Source organism: Leopardus geoffroyi, chromosome C1 (genome assembly GCF_018350155.1).
Source record: "Leopardus geoffroyi isolate Oge1 chromosome C1, O.geoffroyi_Oge1_pat1.0, whole genome shotgun sequence".
Taxonomy (NCBI): Eukaryota; Metazoa; Chordata; class Mammalia; order Carnivora; family Felidae; genus Leopardus; species Leopardus geoffroyi.
The window spans coordinates 77,940,728-77,960,752 of record NC_059328.1 but is presented as its reverse complement, the minus strand read 5'-3'; the positions used below and the strand labels follow the sequence as shown (position 1 = coordinate 77,960,752).

General features: G+C 37.4%; 1 protein-coding gene across 6 annotated transcripts in view; it reads right to left on the bottom strand.

The window, feature by feature from the left end:
• Positions 1 to 20,025, bottom strand: part of BRDT (bromodomain testis associated) — an 81,334-nt gene that overhangs the window by 43,827 nt on the left and 17,482 nt on the right. For all 6 annotated transcript variants that reach the window (XM_045478268.1, XM_045478264.1, XM_045478269.1 and 3 more), the window contains 6 exons: positions 19,217 to 19,331; positions 13,693 to 13,865; positions 12,723 to 13,076; positions 7,510 to 7,638; positions 786 to 974; positions 18 to 187 (listed from right to left, as the gene is read on the bottom strand). In XM_045478268.1, coding sequence (XP_045334224.1) covers positions 18 to 187; positions 786 to 974; positions 7,510 to 7,638; positions 12,723 to 13,076; positions 13,693 to 13,865; positions 19,217 to 19,331 — 1,130 coding nt within the window. The remainder of the gene's footprint in view (positions 1 to 17; positions 188 to 785; positions 975 to 7,509; positions 7,639 to 12,722; positions 13,077 to 13,692; positions 13,866 to 19,216; positions 19,332 to 20,025) is intronic.

Below are 20,025 nucleotides of genomic sequence, written 5' to 3'. Positions count from 1 at the left end.
TAATAAAAGATACTTACTTGCTTTTAGACTTTTCCTTTAATTTCATTTGCTTAAACTTTTTCCTTGGATTTTCATCTCTGTTATTAACCTTTTCTTTCTTCTTTTCCCTTTTAGACTTATTCTTTTTCTTTAGCTTACGGAAAGGTACTTGGGATAGAACTTGTAGCTGTTGATGAACAGCTTTCAGCTGATAAAGAAAAAATTCTTTAATTCTTTAAACATTCACGGCTCTAAGTAAAGACATCAGAAAAAAAATGAAGGCACTCAAAAGTCAGGACTATCCTGAAATTCATGTCCTTCAGGTTCTTATTTCATTTCACGAATTCATTATTTTGAAGGGCATACACTAAATTAGAAATACTATCATGTGCTCAACCCATAAACTTAGGTATTCATCTATAACTAGACCATGAAAATTAAATTTCCAGTAATCTTAACTTTTTAATTGTTTTTTTCAGGCTTGAGTTCAGAGAAGGTTAACCTTTTATCACAAAAGGTAGCAATGTTAAAATCTCATCCATAAAATATCTTGGATTACATCATATAAATCATTTCAATGAGAATCAATTCATTGGGGTTAAGAATATAAATAACAGAATTTTAAGATATATAGACCTTGGGGTAAGAAAGACTATTAAACATTATAAATGTGCCAATAAGTAAATAAAGCCACAGTTGCTAAGTGATCCAAATGTAACAGCTTTTAATCTACAAGAGCATTTTATAATAGATCTGCATCAAGAGCTCACAAAAATACCAAAACTTTTACCAATACAATCAACTACCTGCTCCTGAAGTTTTGCAAGACGTTGAACTCGTTCATCTTCAGAATCACCAGAAGAGTTATCTTCAGAGGAAGCTTCACTTCTGCTTTCTCTATCATGGACTTCTGTGGTATCTGTTTTGATGTAGCATACAGGCATACTCTCAACAGGTTCATCTGGGATCTTTGCAAAATGCATTTCAAAGACATCCTATAATGGAAAATTAGACTATAAACATTTTCTGTATTTCCAATTTAATGCAGCAATAACACCTTTTAACAAAAGTGTCACATTTTGATAATTCTATTTTTCCTTGTGGTAATCGTTATATAATATATACATCAAGTCATTATGTTGTATACCTTAAACTTACACAATGTTAATTTACCAAAGAAGAAATGTAAGATTCGTGCTTCCTTGCTTGCTAACCTTAGCAACTTTTCTCTTCTCTTCTAGGTCTCTTCTAAGACAGACCTCTCAAATTGTGTAGAGAATGTTCTTTCAAGGATCTCCTGCCCCATGTTTCGATCCATCATTCCACTACCTCCCACTGGGTCAGCCTCAACAGTCCTCGAGCTTTCCCTTCAGGGAGACATGGGCTCCAGTCAATCCTATCTCAGTTATCTACTATCCCCTCTTCGCTAATATTTCTCCAATATCTTCTATGTGCACAGCAGCTTCATAAAAAGATGTGCTAATGTATGCTATACCTCAAAAACAAACAAACAATCTCTACACTTTAATAAATTGTGCTTTATTTTGGGAAGTAGGGTGTTCTTTGTCTTTTAAGTTATGGTTCAAAAATTTCCAAACTGTTCAGGAGAAACTCACTTTCAGGAACATGGAAGATGGCAGTGTAGGAGGATGCTGGGCTCACCTTGTCCTGCTGATCACTTAGATTCCACCCACATCTGCCTAAATAACCCAGAAAACTGCCAGAAGACTAGCAGAACGGACTCTCCGGAGCCAAGCATAGACGAGAGGCCCACGGAAGAGGGTCGGAAGGGTGGAGAGGCGGTGCGCGCTACATGGACTGGCGGGAGGGAGCCGGGGCGGTGAAGCGGCAGCCGGCCCACCCGGCAAGGCAGAGCCCCTGAGTCTGGCTTACAAAGCGGAGAGGCCGGACGGAGTGTGTTCTGACAGCCAGCTTTGCTCCTAGAGCGGGAGGGCTAGAGGACAACGGGAGGGAGAGTTGTTGAGCTCCGGAGAACAGAGCTCAGCTTGGCGGGGAACAAAGGCACTCGCCAGCGCCATCTCCCTCGCCCATCCCCCAGCCAAAATCCCAAAGGGAACCAGATCCCGTCACAGAACTTGCTTGCACCGCAAACACCCAATGCTGTGCTTCTGCAGATCCATCCCTCCGATGGGTCTGCCTCCCTCCCGGTGCTGCAGGGCCTCTCCTGCAGGGGACCACCTATAGCAAAGTAAGCCGAGCCTGCCACTCCTGCCCCTGTGCACCTTGCGGATCCACCCTGGCTAATACGCCAGATCCCATCAAAGCAGCACCACAACTGTGCCTGGCAGTGTGCAAGCAGACCAGACAGGGGCCACACCACTCCACAGTGAGTCCTGCCCCTGGGAGAGGGGAAGATAAGATACACACCAGTCTGACTGTGGCCCCAGCGGTGGGCTGGGGACAGACATCGGGTCTGACTATGGCCCTGCCCACCAACACAAGTTACTCCAGACAGCACAGGGGAAGTGCCCTGCAGTTTGGCGCCACCCCAGGAACTACCCAAAATGATGAAACAGAAGAACTCGCCTCAAAAGAAACTACAGGAAGTAGTGACAGCTAACAAACTGATCAAAAATGATTTAGGCAATGTAATGGAACAAGAATTTAGACTAATAGTGATAACATTAATCACTAGGCTTGAAAAAAGCATAGAGGATAGCAGAGAATCTATTGCTACAGAGATCAAGGGACTAAGAAATAGTCACGAGGAGCTAAAAAATGCTATAAATGAGGTACAAAATAAAATGGAGGTGGCCATGTCATGGACTGAAGAAGCAGAAGAGAGAATATGTGAATTAGACGATAAAATTATGGAAAAAGAGGAAGCTGAGAAAAAGATAAAAAAAATTCAGGAGTATGAGGGGAGAATTACAGAACTAAGTGATGCAGTCAAACGAAACAATATCCGTATCACAGGAATTCCAGAAGAGACAGAGAAAGGGGCTGAAGGTGTACTTGAACAAATCATAGCTGATAACTTCCCTGATCTGGGGAAGGAAACAGGCATCAAAATCCAAGAGGCACGAGAACTCCCTTTAGACGTAACTTGAATCGATCTTCTGCAAGACATATCATAGTGAAACTGGAAAAATACAAGGATAAAGAGGGAATTCTGAAAGCAGCTAGGGATAAACAGGCTCTAACTTATAAAGGGAGACCCATAAGCCTAGTGGCAGACCTATCTACTGAAATTTGGCAGGCCAGAAAGGAATGGCAGGAAATCTTCAATATGATAAACAGAAAAAATATGCAGCCAAGAATCCTTTATCCAGCAAGTCTGTCATTCAGAATAGAAGGAGAGATAAAGGTCTTCCCAAACAAACAAAAACTGAAGGAATTCATCACCACTAAACCAGTCCTACTGGAGATCCTAAGGGGGATTCCGTGAGTGAAATGTTGCAAGGACCACAAAGTACCAGAGACATCACTATAAGCATGAAACCGACAGACATCACAATGACTCTAAACCCATATCTTTCAAAATAACACTGAATGTAAGTGGACTAAATGCTCCAACCAAGACATAGGGTATCAGAATGGATAAAAAAACAAGACCCATCTATTTTCTGTCTACAAGAGACTCATTTTAGACCTGAGGACACCTTCAGATTGAAAGCGAGGGGATGGAGAACTATGTATCATGCTACTGGAAGTCAAAAGAAAGCTGGAGTAGCCATACGTATATCAGGCAAACTAGACTTTAAATTAAAGGCTGTAACAAGAGATGAAGAAGGGCATTATATAATAATCACAGGGTCTATCCATCAGGAAGAGCTAACAAATATAAATGTCTCTGAGCCGATTACGGGAGCCCCCAAATATATAAAACAATCACAAACATAAGCTACCTTATTGATGAGAATGTGGTAACTCCAGGGGACTTTAATACTCCACTTACAACAATGGATAGATCATCTAGACACAGGATCAATAAAAAAACAAGGACCCTGAATGATACGTTGGATCAGATGGACTTGACAGATATATTTAGAACTCTGCATCCCAAAGCAACAGAATATACTTTCTTCTCAAGTGCACATGGAACATTCTCCAAGATAGATCACATACTGGGTCACAAAACAGCCCTTCATAAGTATAAAAGAATTGAGATCATACCATGCACACTTGCAGACCACAATGCTATGAAACTTGAAATCAACCACAGGAAAAAGTCTGGAAAACCTCCAAAAGCATGGAGCTTAAAGAACACCCTACTAAAGAATGAATGGGTCAACCAGGCAATTAGAGAAGAAACTTAACAATATATGGAAACAAATGAAAATGAAAATACAACAATCCAAATGCTATGGGATGCAGCGAAGGAAAATACATTGCAATCCAGGCCAATCTCAAGAAACAAGAAAAATCCCAAATACAAAATCTAACAGCACACCTAAAGGAACTAGAAGCAGAACAGCAAAGACACCCTAAACCCAGCAGAAGAAGAGAAATAATAAAGATCAGAGCAGAAATAAACAATATAGAATCTAAAAAAAACAGTACAGCAGATCAATGAAATCAAGAATTGGTTTTTGAAAAAATAAACAAAATTGATAAACCTCTAGCCAGGCTTCTCAAAAAGAAAAGGGGAAGGACCCAAATAGATAAAATCATCAATGAAAATGGAATTATTACAACCATTCCCTCAGAAATACAAGCAATTATCAAGGAATACTATGAAAAATGATATGCCAACAAACTGGACAACCTGGAAGAAATGGACAAATTCCTAAGCACCAACACACTTCCAAATCTCAAACAGGAAGAAATAGAAAATTTGAACAGACCCATAACCAGCAAAGAAACTGAATCAGTTATCAAAAACCTCCCAACAAATAAGAGTCCAAGACCAGATGGCTTCCCTGGGGAATTCTACCAGACATTTAAAGCAGAGGTAATACTTATCCTTCTCAAGCTGTTCCAAAAAATAGAAAGGGAAGGAAAACTTCCAGACTCATTCTATGAAGCCAGCATTACTTTGATTCCCAAACCAGACAGAGACCCAGCAAAAAAAGAGAACTACAGGCCAATATCCCTGATGAATATGGATGCAAAAATTCTCAACAAGACACTAGCAAATTGAATTCAACAGCATATAAAAAGAATTATTCACCATGATCAAGTGGGATTCATTCCTGGGCTGCAGGGCTGGTTCAACATTCGCAAATCAATGTGATACATCACATTAATAAAAGAAAAGAAAAGAACCATACGATCCTGTCAATCGATGCAGAAAAAGCATTTGACAAAATTCAGCATCCTTTCTTAATAAAAACCCTCGAGGAAGTTGGGATAGAAGGAAAATACTTAAACATCATAAAAGCCATTCATGAAAAGCCCACAGCTAATATCATCCTCAATGGGGAAAAACTGAGAGTTTCCCCCCTGAGATCAGGAACACGACAGGGATGTCCACTCTCACAACTGTTGTTTAACATAGTGTTGGAAGTTCTAGCATCAGCAATCAGACAACAAAAGGAAATCAAAGGCACCAAATTGGCAAAACTGAAGTCAAGCTTTCACATTTTGCAGGTGATGTGATATTATACATGGAAAACCCAACAGACTCCACCAAAAGTCTGCTAGAACATACCTGAACTCAGCAAAGTCACAGGATACAAAATCAATGTACAGAAATCATTCTTATACACTAATAATGTATTCTTATACACTAATAATGTATACATTATTATACACTAATAATGAAGCAAAAAAGACAAAGAAACTGATCCCATTCACAATTGCACCAAGAATCATAAAATACCTAGGAATAAACCTAACCAAAGATGTAAAAGATCTGTATGCTGAACATTTTAGAAAGCTTATGAAGGAAATTGAAGACGATATATAGAAATGGAAAAACATTCTGTGCTCATTGATTGGAAGAATAAATATTGTTAAAATGTCAATACTACACAAAACTATCTACACATTCAATGCAATCCCAATCAAAATTGCACCAGCATTCTTCTTGAAGCTACAACAAGCAATCCTAAAATTTGTATGGAACCACAAAAGACCACGAATAAACAAAGTAATATTGAAGAAGACCAAAGCGGGAGGCACCACAATCCCAGACTTTAGCCTCTACTACAAAGCTGTAATCATCAAGACAGCATGGTATTGGCACAAAAACAGACACATAGACCAATGGAATAGAATAGAGACTCCAGAATTAGACCCACAAAAGTATGGCCAACTAATCTTTGACAAAGCAGGAAAGAATATCCAATGGAAAAAAGACAGTCTCTAACAAATGGTGCAGGGAGAACTAGAAGGCAACATGCAGAAGAATGAAACTAGACCACTTTCTTATACTATTCACAAAAATAAATTCAAAATGGATAAAGGACGTGAATGTGAGACAGGAAACCATCAAAACCCTAGAGGAGAAAGCAGGAAAAAACCTCTCTGACCTCAGCTGCAGCAATTATTTACTTGACACATCCCCAAAGGCAAGGGAATTAAAAACAAAAATGAACTATTGGGACCTCATGAAGATAAAAAGCTTCTGCACTGCAAAGGAAATAATCAACAAACTAAAAGGCAACCAACGGAATGGGAAAAGATATCTGCAAATGTCATATTGGACAAAGGGCTAGTATACAAAATCTATAAAGAATTCCCCAAACTCAACCCCCGAAAAACAAATAATCCAGTCGCTCCTGGATGCTCTGGACAAACAAAAGACGCTCAATGTCGCTCCTCATCAGGGAAATACAAATCAAAACCACACTGAGATACCACCTCACGCCAGTCAGAGTGGCCAAAGTGAACAAATCAGGAGACTATAGATACTGGTGAGGATGTGGAGAAACGGGAACCCTCTTGCACTGTTGGTGGGAATGCAAACTGGTACAGCCACTCTGGCAAAAAGTGTGGAGGTTCCTCAAAAAATTAAAAATGGATCTACGCTATAACCCAGCAATAGCACTGCTAGGAATTTACCCAAGGGATACAGGAGTGCTGATGCATAGGGGCACTTGTACCCCAATGTTTAGAGCATCACTTTCAACAATAGCCAAATTATGGGAAGAGCCTAAATGTCCATCAACTGACTAATGGATAAGGAAATTGTGGTTTATATACACAATGGAATACTACATGGCAATGAGAAAGAATGAAATATGGCCTTTTCTAGCAACGTGGATGGAATTGGAGAGTGTTATGCTAAGTGAAATAAGTCATACAGAGAAAGACAGATACCATATGTTTTCACTCTTATGTGGATCCTGAGAAACTTAACAGAAGACCATGGGGGAGGGGAAGGAATAAATAAAGGTTAGAGAGGGAGGGAGCCAAACCATAAGAGACTTAAAAACTGAGAACAAACTGAGAGTTGATGGGGGTGGGAGGGAGGGGACAGTGGGTGATGGGTACTGAGGAGGGCACCTGTTGGGATGAGCACTGTGTGTTGTATGGAAACCAATTTGACAATAAATTTCATGTTAAAAAAAAATTTAAAAAAAAAAGAAGAAATTCACTTTCAGAGCACACCTATCAACTTACCTGGAGTGTTCTTGCCATTGTCACTACTTCATGCTCTGGAGGATTGTACTTGTAGCAATTCATGAACATTAATCTAACATCTGCCGCAAATTCATATGCATCTTTATATTCTTGGTTGTCCATTTTTCCCTAAATTAAGGAAAAATTACAGGATTCACAAACAGCATAGTTCAAAAATTATTTGAGCACCTACATTACGAAATAGTTCAAATAACAGAAGAATATAGACAATACCAGAAACAGATACCCACCCTCCAAATTTGACATATGTAAAAATTCTGCTATATTTGTTTTGGTATTTTTTGACTTTGAAAATATCCAATGAATTTTGACAAGCAGAGATAAGGAAGGAGGACATTCCAAGTAAAAACAAAAACAAAAACAAAAAGCAGAAACAAAATCACAAAAGCAGGAAAACAGTGCATTTCCAGGTAATCTTGGATAGACAAGTTTGATCCTAGGAAAGTGGTGAAAAGATAAATTCCTTAAATGAACCCTGAACATCTAAATGAAAGGTTTTTATTAAAATTCTCCTAAAAATGAAAAGACATAAAAAATTGAACAGAATTGGCAAAAGGAAGGAAATAATAAAGATCAAAGCTGAAATAAATGAAAGACAAAAACAAAAACAAACAAACAAAAATTACAGGTCAATATCCCTGATGAATATAGATGCAAAAATCCTTAACGAAAGATTAGCAAAATTCATTCACCATGAGCAAATGGGATTTACTCCAGGAATTCAAGGATGATTCAATAATCTTATACAACATGTGAACAAAATGAAGGATAAAAACCATATGGCCATCTCAATAAATGCAGAAAAAAATTGACAAACTTCAACATCTTTTCATGATAAAACTCTCAACAAAGTGGGCTTAAAGAGAACATACCTCAACATAATAAAGACCATATATGAAAAACCCAGTTAACACCATACTCAATGTGAAAAACTTAAAGCTTTCCATTTAAGACCACGAAGACAAGAATGTCCATTCTCACCACTTTTACTCAATATAGTACTGAAAATCCTAACCACAGTAACTAGACAAGAAAAAGTAAAAGGCACTCAAAGTGGTACAGAAAAAGTAAAACTCACTATTTGTATATGACATGATACTATATACAGAAAACCCTAAAAACTCCACCAAAGAACTATAAGAATAAATGAATTCAGTAAAGTTGCAGGATACAAAATTAATATACAGAAACATACTGCCTCTATATGCTAATACTGAAGTAGCAGAAAGAAAAATTAAGAAAACAATCCTATTTATAACTGCATCAAAAAGCAAAAACAAAAACAAATTCCCTAAAAATAAATTTCACCAAGAGAGTGAAAGACCTTTACTTTGAAAATTATAAGACACTGATGAAAGAAATGTCTTTTCACAAATGAAAAGATAAACCATGCTCAGAAATTCGAAGAATTAATATTGTTAAAATATCCATATCACCCAAAGAAATCCACAGATTCAATACAATCCTGATGAAAATGCTAATCATAATTTTCACAGAACTAGAACAAACAATCCTAAACCACAAAGACCTTGAATAGCCAAGGCAATCTTAAGAAAGAGGACCGGGAAGACTGGGTGGCTCAGTTGGTTAAGTGTCAGACTCTTGGTTTCAGCTCAAGTCATGATCTCACGATTTTGTGGGTTCGAGCCCTGCATTGGGCTCTGTGCTGACAGTGCAAAGCCTGCTTGGGATTCTCTCTCTCCCTTTCTCCCTGCCCCTCCCCCCTCACACTGTCACACTATCTCTCTCTCAAAAATAAATGTAAAAAAAAAAAAAAAAAAAAAAGAACAAAGCTAGAGGAATCACAATCCCAGATTTCAAAATATACTACCAAGCTATAATAATCAAAATAGTGCGGTATTGACACAAAAATAGACCCATAAATCAGTGGAGCAGGATACAGAGAGCCCAGAAATAAACCCACACTTACATAGTCAATCTATGACAAAGGAGTCAAGAATATACAGTAGGGAATAGACTCTCTTCAAATGGTACTGAGGTAACTGGACCATTACATGCAGAAGAATGAAAACTGAACCACTTTCGTACACCATACACAAAAATTCAAAAACGGATTAAAGACCTAAATAAAACCATAAAACTCCTAGAAGAAAACATAGGCAGTAATATCTTGGACATGGGCCTTAGCAACATTTTTTTGGATATGTCCTCAGGCAAGGGAAACAAAAGCAAAAATAAAGTACATCAGATGAAAAACCTTTTACACAATGAAGGATATCATCAACAAAACAAAAATGCAACCAACTGAATGGGAGAAGATACTTGCAAATGATTCATCTGATAAGGAGTTAATATCCGAGATATATAAATAATTCAAATAAGGAAACAAAAACACTAAATCAAAAAATATATATGCATCTCTGGTTATTGCACTATTATTTACATAGTCAAGGTATGGATGCAACCTCAGTGTTTATCAACAGATGAATGGATAAAGAATATGTCACACAGACAGTCACACACTCACATACACACACATATATCACACACAGCCATAAAAAAGGATGAGATCTTGCCATCTCTAACAACATAGATGGACCTACAAGGTATTATGCTAAGCAAAATAAGACAGAGAGACAAATACCATATCATTTCACTCGTATGTTGCATCTAAAAAACAAAACACACACACACACACACACACACACACACACACACACACACACTTACTCTTCTCACATGTATAAAGTTGCTCCTTCCCTCCAATAAGACCAAAGTTACCGGGGATTGGATAACATTAGCTAAAATAAAACCAAGAAGTCAGAGGAGGAGTTCAGATATGTCAATTCCATAAAAACCTAGCTTTTGTGTATATTTAAAAACGGTACTGGGTGCCTGGGTGGCTCAGTCGGGCGTCCGACTTTGGCTTAGGTCATGATCTCACAGTTCGTGGGTTTGAGCCCCATGTCGGGCTCTGTGCTGACAGCTCAGAGCCTGGAGCCTGTTTCAGATTCTGTGTTTCCCTCTCTCTCTGCCCCTCCCCTGTTCACGCTCTGTCTCTGTCTCAAGAATAAGTAAACATAAAAAAAAAAATTTAAAGACGGTACTTACAAGGCACATCCAAAACAATTCCTCTGACTTTTAAAGAGACTATTTGGTTCACATGTGAAAACAAAGTCTCAATTAATTCTCAAAGTGCCATTAGTAGGTTTTAAAACTTACCCCTCAGAATAGAAGTAAATGGTGTAAGACTTCTCAACCCGTGTGCCCATATGAGAACAGAAAATGAAAAGATCAAGAAGCAGCTTTTAGGAGAATTGTTCTATCAAGTGCCGGGGTTATAAAATATTTTAGGAATATTTCTGATACTTCTCAAGCAAACTTACAGGGCTTAAATTATAATAACTTCATTCTGTGTTCAAATTCACCTAAACATTTTGTTTATAAAGAAAAATGTGGGAAGACAGTGATGTAGAAAGAACAAATATTGTTAAAAGGTCTATACTACCCAAAGCAATCTACACACTCAGTGCAATCCCTATCAAAATAACCCCAACATTCTTCACAGAGCTAGAGCAAACAATCCTAAAATTTGTATGGAACCACAAAAGATCCCAAATAGCCAAAGTAATGTTGAAAAAGAAAACCAAATCGGGAGGCATCACAATCCCACACTTTAACCTGTATTACAAAGCTAGAATCATCAAGACAGTATGGTATCGGCACAAAAACAGACACACGGAACAATGGAATAGAGAACCCAGAAATGGACCCACAAATATATGGCCAACTAGTCTTCAACAAAGCAGGAAAGAGTATCCAGTGGAAAGAAGACAGTCTCTTTAGCAAATGGTGCTGGGATAATTAGACAGCAACATGAAGAAGAATGAAACTGGACCACTTTCTTACACCATACACAAAAGTAAATTCAAAATGGATGAAAGATCTAAATGTGAGACAGGAAACCATCAAAATCGTATAGGAGAAAACAGGCAGCAACCTCTCTGACCTAGCCCACAGCAACTTCTTGCTTGATATGTCTCCAGAGGCAAGGAAAATAAAAGCAAAAATGAACTATTGGGACCTCATAAAGATAAAAGGCTTGTGCACAGCAAAGGAAAGTCAACAAAACTAAAAGGCTACTGATGGAATGGGAGAAGATATTTGCAAATGACATATCAGATAAAGGGTTAGTATCCAAATTGTACAAAGAACTTGCCAAACTCAACAGCCAAAAAACAAATAATCCAGTGAAGAAATGGGCAGAAGATATGAATAGACACTTTTCCAAAGAAGATAACCAGATGGCTAATAGACACATGAAAAGATGCTCAGCCTCATCGATAGCACCACACACCAGTCAGAATGGTTAAAATTAACAACTCAGGACACAACAGATATTGGTGAGGATGTGGAGAAAGGGGAACCCTTTTGCACTGTTGGTGGGAATACAAACTGGGGCAGCCACTCTGGAAAACTGTGGAGGTTCCTCAAAAAATTAAATATAGAACTACCCTATGACCTAGCAATAGCACTACTAGGAATTCATCTAAAAGATACAAAAATGCTGATTCAAAGGGGCAGATGCACCCACAATGTTTATAGCAGCACTATCAACAATACCCAAATTATGGAGAAAGCCCAAAATTCCATCAACTGATGGATTAAGAAGATATGGTCTTTCTCTCTCGGTCTCTCTCTCTTTCTCTCTCTCTCTCTCTCTCTCTCTCTCTCTCTCTCACACACACACACACACACACACACACACACACACACACACACTGGAATACTACTCAGTGACGAAAAAGAATGAAATCTTGCCATTTGCAACAATGTGGATGGCACTGGAGGGTATTATGCTAAGCGAAATTAAGTCAGAGAAAGATATCATGATTTCACTCATATGTGGAATATGAGAAACAACAGACATAAGGGAAGGGAAGGAAAAATAAGATAAAAACACTGAGGGATTCAAATTATAAGAGACTTACAAATACAGAACAAACTAAGGGCTGCTGGAGAGGGGTGGTGGGTTAAATGGGTGATGGACGTTAAGGAGGGCACTTTTTCAGGATGAGTGCTGGATATCATATGTAAGAGATGAATCACTGGGTTCTACTCCTGAAGCCAAGACTACACTCTATGTTAACTAACTTGAAAAAAAAATTTACAACGACAAGAATACTTTTATAATTAAGAAAAGAAGTTCTTCCTATTAAGAAAACATTTACCTTGATAGTTCCAAGATCCATTGGATTTTTCACAATATCATAGTAGTTATGGAGCCCCAAAGCATTAACATCAACAGGATTATAAAAGGGCCATGCATAGGACAAGTGTTTCTTTGCAAGCATTTCTTTAAGAATCTCACTACAGTGCCTTAATTGTTCGGTCACTTCAACACTCTTTATGACTTTACACAGTTGCTGAGAATCCGGCAAAACAGTCTTCAGCACATTTTCTTTCATAGGTGGCATTTTCACTGATTTTTTTTCTGCAAGTGTTGGGGAAGATTCACCACTTGCTTTAACTACTGAAGTTGTAGGAGTCGTGGTATCTGCTTTCCTCTTCACACCCCTTGTAACCTGAAACAATTCAATAACAACAACTGTAATTAAAGTGACATTCACAGCAACAGTTTTCAAACTTTTTTTGATGGTTACTCCTACAGTTAAAAAAAAAAACAAAAAAAAAAAACAAAAAAAAAGGAAAAAATTATCAGTACCATGTCGTCTATATATTAAATATTAGTAAAAGTTAATTTCTTTTCTACAGGGAAATTAATAGCTCAAATATTTTCTTCCTACATCCCAAAGAATGGTCTTATGCAAACCTTTGAGATCAATGACAGATGGGAAGCAATAAAAGTCACTGTTATAAAAAACAAGTTCTGAATACCTGAAATCAGCTACGGTATACAATTTTAAATTATCAACCCATCAAGTTATGATTCAAAAGAAGTTACATAACACACACAAAATAGGTAGTTGGGCAACTGATACTAATATAAAAATATATAAGCCAGTTCAAATTCTACCTAAAAATCTCTAAAATTTGGTTCACATTCTAGATATGTTAAAAAATGTACACAAAGATTGACTGTGGTATACTGAAGACCAATTTTCAGATCAACTTAAAAAAAGGTTTAGTCATTACAACAATCCCTTACACTGAAACATTTTAAAGTCATAGTAAACTTACTTGGGCCACTGTTTGTGAGGTAGTGTTGAATAGAGTACCTTGTGACATGTTTGAAGGAGAAATAGATGTCTTAGGAAATACAGAGGGAATCACTTGCTGCTTAAATACTTTGTCCAGTGCTTTTGGGGATTGTTTTTCTTTACCAGAAGGAACTGCTACATTATGTTGAATCCCTAGTAAAGTGTGAACCAGAGTAAATATGAGTAAAATATAAAACTATTTTTCTATTAGTATTCTATTTTAATTCACTTAGTTCAGCTTTTTAGCAATATAAACACAGGAAACTCCCATTCTCCTTTGAAACCCTCCCACAGGTACTTGCTAACATTTGTTAGACCAATTTAGATATAATATTAGAGACTTCAAACCTGATATTAATGGAAGACTTATCAATTTTATTCAGAAAGGTGTCTGGCTTAAATTTACACTAATAGAGCTCTGTGAGTAGCTTCAGTAAATTTTAGACATCCTGGAGACAAACTACATAATACTATGTGATGTCTCCAGAATGCTCTGCATAAATATCCAAGAACCTTAAAACTATGACAGAGCCCATCACTGGTTAACACAAAACAATAGATATGAACATAATCTTCTTATCAATATATCCTTCAGATGACTCTGCCGAAGGAACCACTGTGTATGGTCTTCTGCCTTGTATGTTCCCAGAGAACACCAACACTTAAGACATTTGGATCACATCGCTCTGAAATCTATTATTTCAAAAGTCCATCCTTGTATCCAGGTAACTCCATTCTTCAGACTACGAGACTAATGTGCTTCCCACTACACCAAGAGGGCTGCTACGGTAACTCCATTCTTCTAATCACTCGGGCCATAAACCTTGGAGTCATCTTTGACTCCACGGTCGTTCAAACCCAATATCCCCATCCATCAGCAAACTCTTTTGGCTCTATCTTCTTATCCAGAATCTGATTACAATTACAAGTGGTAATCACCCTGGTCCCAGGCATCAATTCTTAACTGGATTTCTACAGTAGTATCCTATGAGCCCTTCTTTCTTCTGCTTTTACATCCTGTAGTCTGTTCTCAAAATAGCCCTCGAAGTGATATTTTAAATTCAAATAAGATCATGACACTTCTGCTCAATGCCCAATGACTTCTAATCTTTTCTTTTCAAATAAAAGCCAAAGTCCCTACAATGCCTTGTAAGGACCTGTGTCATCTCTCTACCTATGCTCCTCCCCCGCGTCCCCACCTCTGCCCTCCTTCCAACCGCACTTCCTATCACTCCACCCCTTCACTAATTTCACTTAGCCTACTGGCCTACTGTCCTCAAATTTGGTAAGCATAAGCAGACAATTTGCTCTGCCTGTAAGGAGATAGCCTCATCAGCTCACTCCAACATTCCCTTCATGCCTTTGCTGAAATGTTACCTTCTCAAGCCACCCTATATAGAACAACTTTCTCCTTCCACTCCCACCACTTTCTTGTTCTCTTCTTTTTTCTTCGCCCTTATCACATTTGACATAGAATATATAGATATTCCTGACCCTCCAAATTCTTAACAAACTCAGGAACCAAATATTTTTGAATATATTTTAAGACAGGGCTGGTATTCCTAAATCTCTTATTTCTCATTACTCACTAACTAAAACTTAGGAACCAAAGAGACTGAGATAACCTCCTATCTTTTGATATTCCAACTGTGGCTCTTTGAACTCAGGAGCTAAACAGATAAGTATAATGAGAAATACTTATATTTACTTAATGTTACCAATTTCCTCAACAAATACAAAAAGCTCTGTGAGGGGAAAGGAACTTTGTTCTGATCTCTACAATATCCCTTGTGCCTAATATAGTACTTGGGACATAAGAGGACTCAATGGATATTTATCATATGCTTATTATGTATCAGGCCACCATTCTAGGTGCTCAGGCACAATAATGAACAAGATAGACAGTTTCTGTCCTTGTTGACCATATTGTCTAGTATAAGAAATAGAAAAAAAAAAAGTAATCAAATTGATTACAATTGATGCTAAGCACTAGAAAGGAAATAAATGGGAGTACTGACAAAAGACAGAGACCTACTATAAAGAAGATAGCCAAAGAAGTCTCTTTGAAGAGGTATCAATTCAGATGTTACTGGAAAGAAGTAGCCAGCCAGAGAATGGGGTGGCAGTAAAACTGTGTTCCAAGACAATCAGTAGGGAAAACTTCAATGAGTGAGATGAAAGTAGTTCAGGATAAGAATAGAGAAATGGGCAAAGATTTAATCCCAAAAGGCCACGGTAGGAATTCAGACTTCATTTTAATATGAGAAGCTATAGAGGAGGTTTTAAGCAGGTTAATGATGTATTTTTATTTTTTGATGTATAGTTTATTTTTAAAAGACTGCCTTTGCAGGGCACCTGGGTGGCTCAATCAGTCAAGCGTCCGACTCTTGGTTTCAGCTCAGGTCATGATCTCGTGGCTCATGGGTTCAAGCCCCACATCAGACTCTGTGTTGATGGTGGAGCCTGTTTATGATTCTCTCTCCCCTCCTCTCTACTCCTCCCCTGCTCATGCTCTCTCTCCCAAAATAAATAAACTTAAAAATAAATAAAAATAAAAGACTACTTTTGCTATTGTGTAGAGAACACAGAACAATCGAGATCACAGGGGCTAAGAAGATTGTAGCCCAAGTTAGTATTATTGCAAAAACAATCTTAGGATTGAATTCAAATGATTACTAATGAACAGAAGGGGAGAAAGAATCAAAGAAGGAAGGAATCAAGAACAACTTCTACTATTCTGGCTTGAATAACTGTTTATTAGTACCATTTTCTGTTATACAGAATAACCTAAGAAGTTCAGTGTTTAACTATAAGCAAGGTAAATGAGAGATGTGTATAAGACATCCAAGTGGAAATGTCCAGTGACTTGAAGACAATAATTGGTTTCTCAGGGAGGACTGTGTTAGAGATATAGATTTGAGGATTAATAGCATACAGATGGAATTTAGAAAAAGGATACCTAATATCAAGCCCTGAAAAGAAAACCCCAATACTTTAGAAATCGAATAGAAAAGAATAGGGGCACCAGGGTGGTTCAGTCAGTTAAGCGTCTGACTCTTGATTTCAGCTCAGGACATGATCTCATGGTTCGTGAGTTTGAGCTCCATGCCGAGCCCCATGCACTAAGAGTGCAAAGCCTGCTTGAGATTCTCTTTCTCCTTCTCTCTCTGCCCCTCCCCTGCTCTCTCCCTCTCAAAAAAAAAGTTTGTTTTCAGTATTTAGAAAAGAATGATAATGCCAAGAGGACTACAGAATGGTAAGTAAGCTCACACAACTAGAGTGTGCACAAAGAATAAAGGTATTTCAAGAAAGAGACAGTAGTCTTCTAAAGCAAATACTGATTAAGATCAAGTAAAATGAGAACAGAAAAATATTACTTAAATATTGTCACATGAAGACTGATCCAGCTCATGAAGGCAATGGCCCAAAGCGACAGAGAGGGAAAGGATCCTTTTATAGACCTTTGCTCTAGCTGATCCCCCTGCCTGGAATGTTCTTCTTTGTTCAAATCTTAACTTCTTAATGAGGCCCACTCTGAACCCATCATGTTTGTTTGCCTCTCTTTTCCTACTACGATGTAAACTCCAAGATGGCATAAGTTTTTGTTTTGTTTGATATATCTCAAGAATGCTGACCAGTGTGGTGGCACCTAAAAGTTACTCAAGTATTTCATCAATTCAGTTTAATGTACTAAATTTAAATTTCTTCTTTGCCATAATGTATCAACACATAACTACATTATTTGGCTGTCATATGACAATTTCCCTACCACTGTGCATAAAAATGACATGACTCTGGCAGTAGAAAACTCCTAAAAAAAGTTATTTGGAAATTCTACCAATCCTTCAAGACCAAACTCAGCTTCTATCACCCCTAAAGCCTTCCTCAGCTTTGCCAGTGTGAATTTCTTACTCTTTTGGACTATAGCACATACTATGTGTAATTTCATCTGACATCTATTATAATGCATGTCTTATTTTTTTTAAAGTTTTATTTCTAACTAAAATGTAAATTGAAGCTGAGAGTTAGGTTGGTTATACATCTTTGTAACCATCACAATATGTGCATTTTAAGTGACAAACATCCAAATAAATAATGACAGAAAAACAAAGTCAAAGAACTTTTGTCTGTCGGAATCTTATGCTTTTAGCAATAATCTGAGCATCTGAAACAAGTAGCTACAACTTAACCACCAAGAAAGTATTAAATATTTTTTTAAGGGAAGCATTCTAAAGATAAATAATTTTTACCATGCTTGATAATTTGTCAGCAATAATTATCACTTTGCTTTAACAATTTATTTATTTATTTATTTATTTATTTATTTATTTATTTATTTATTTATTTTTTCAACGTTTATTTATTTTTTTTGGGACAGAGAGAGACACAGCATGAACGGGGGAGGGGCAGAGAGAGAGAGGGAGACACAGAATCCGAAACAGGATCCAGGCTCTGAGCCATCAGCCCAGAGCCCGACGCGGGGCTCGAACTCACGGACCGCGAGATCGTGACCTGGCTGAAGTCGGACGCTTAACCGACTGCGCCACCCAGGCGCCCCAAAATGGTATACTGATATACTCCTGCAGAACCCTAGGCCATTTACTGTCAGACTTAAGAACAACCTTTCCAAAGGTGAGAATCAAATAATAACTTTAATAAACAGCGAGTATCTCACAGGATTGGGTAAAGCTTTAAGTCATGACCCATCTTAAAGATCTATCAACAAGGAAAAAAGCACACATTATTATCAATTAAAACAATCTTATAGTGGTATAAGTCTCCTATATCCCAGCCACTTAACTATATACTTTACAAACACAAAAGCTAAATATTTTCCTGATATTATACATGAAGAAACTAACATGGAATGGTGATTAAGAAACTTAGCCAAAATGTACACCTGCAGTGATCTAAAAATAAACCAACATTTCATCTATGACAACTTTGGTTAACCTCTACCATAAATCCAACTGAATACCTAAGATTAGTTTTGTAACTCCATACTTAAATATTATGATTATTAGCTGTAAAATATTTCCCTCCAAAGTTTGTTTGTTTGTATGTTTTGAATTAAAAGATAGGAGAATCCTCAGACACAACAGTAACATTTCTTTCTTAGCTATGGGATCTTTGGTACAAGGAACATTGAAAATTTTTGCCCTCTTATTAGTATAGCACAGATACAAGATCCACTGAAAATACTAATAAATTTATGGGGTGCTTACTATGTGAATGGCACTGAGCTATAGGAAATCTCAGACTCCAAGGCCATAATCAAGACAATCCTCTCTAATCTTGTATGATAGCCATCCTTGTTTTCAAAGTTTGCCTTACTGTTTAAATGGACACCTTATACCAATAAATAGGATATAGAAGGACTTCGGATTGCCTATCTCCTTTGAGGGATTTATTTAGTTCTAGTCATTATATTTATACATGCACATGTACACATTCATATAATATAAAACACAGAGAAAGAAAAAAACAAAACTTTTCTGTCTTACCTTTCTTTATTCTTTCCTTACCACCTATAATTTGTTCTTCTTGTGGCATCTGAGATAATTTCTGCCTAAACAACTTCTCTAGAGCTTGTGCCATAAGAACAATGTCATCTCCAGGCTAGAAAATATATAAGATTACAACATGGTCAACAATTCAGGCTACCTTAGAGAAGACAGTGACACAGTACTCTTAGTATTTACTAAACAGTATTTATTGCTTCTAAATTAAGTTTACAAAATAGTGCAGCGGCTCATATTTTAAATTCTAACAAGTCATGTTAGAATGTAACATGTAACTTCTAAAAATAACCCAGGTAGCCTTTATGAGTAATAGAGGATTACAATCCAACCAATCCTACTAATACAGAAAGGTTTTAGCAATTAAAATTTCTACCTCACAAATAAGTTAAAATATATTCATGGCTGTGCAAAGTACATGATTTGACTTGATGTGATTGTTTTCAATTAACTATAAGTGATAAAATGACACTGCAGAGCTAATTTAGTTTTTAAATCTTTTTTTCAAATTTATTCTGAGAGTATGTGTGCATGGGCGCAAGCTGGGAGGGACAAAGAGGCAGGGAGAGAAAGACTCCCAAACAGGCTCCACCCTCAGCAGAATCCCAGGGTGACCTGAGCCTGACCTGAGCCAAAATCAAGAGTTGGTCACTTAAATGACTGAGCCATCCAGCCGCCCCTTTTTTTTTCTTTCAGTTTTAAATCTTAACTACCTGCTTGGAAGTCTTCCACTTGCTTTACTCACTACTGATAAAAAGCCTAAAGCAGAGAACACTGACTTCGAGTTAGGTATG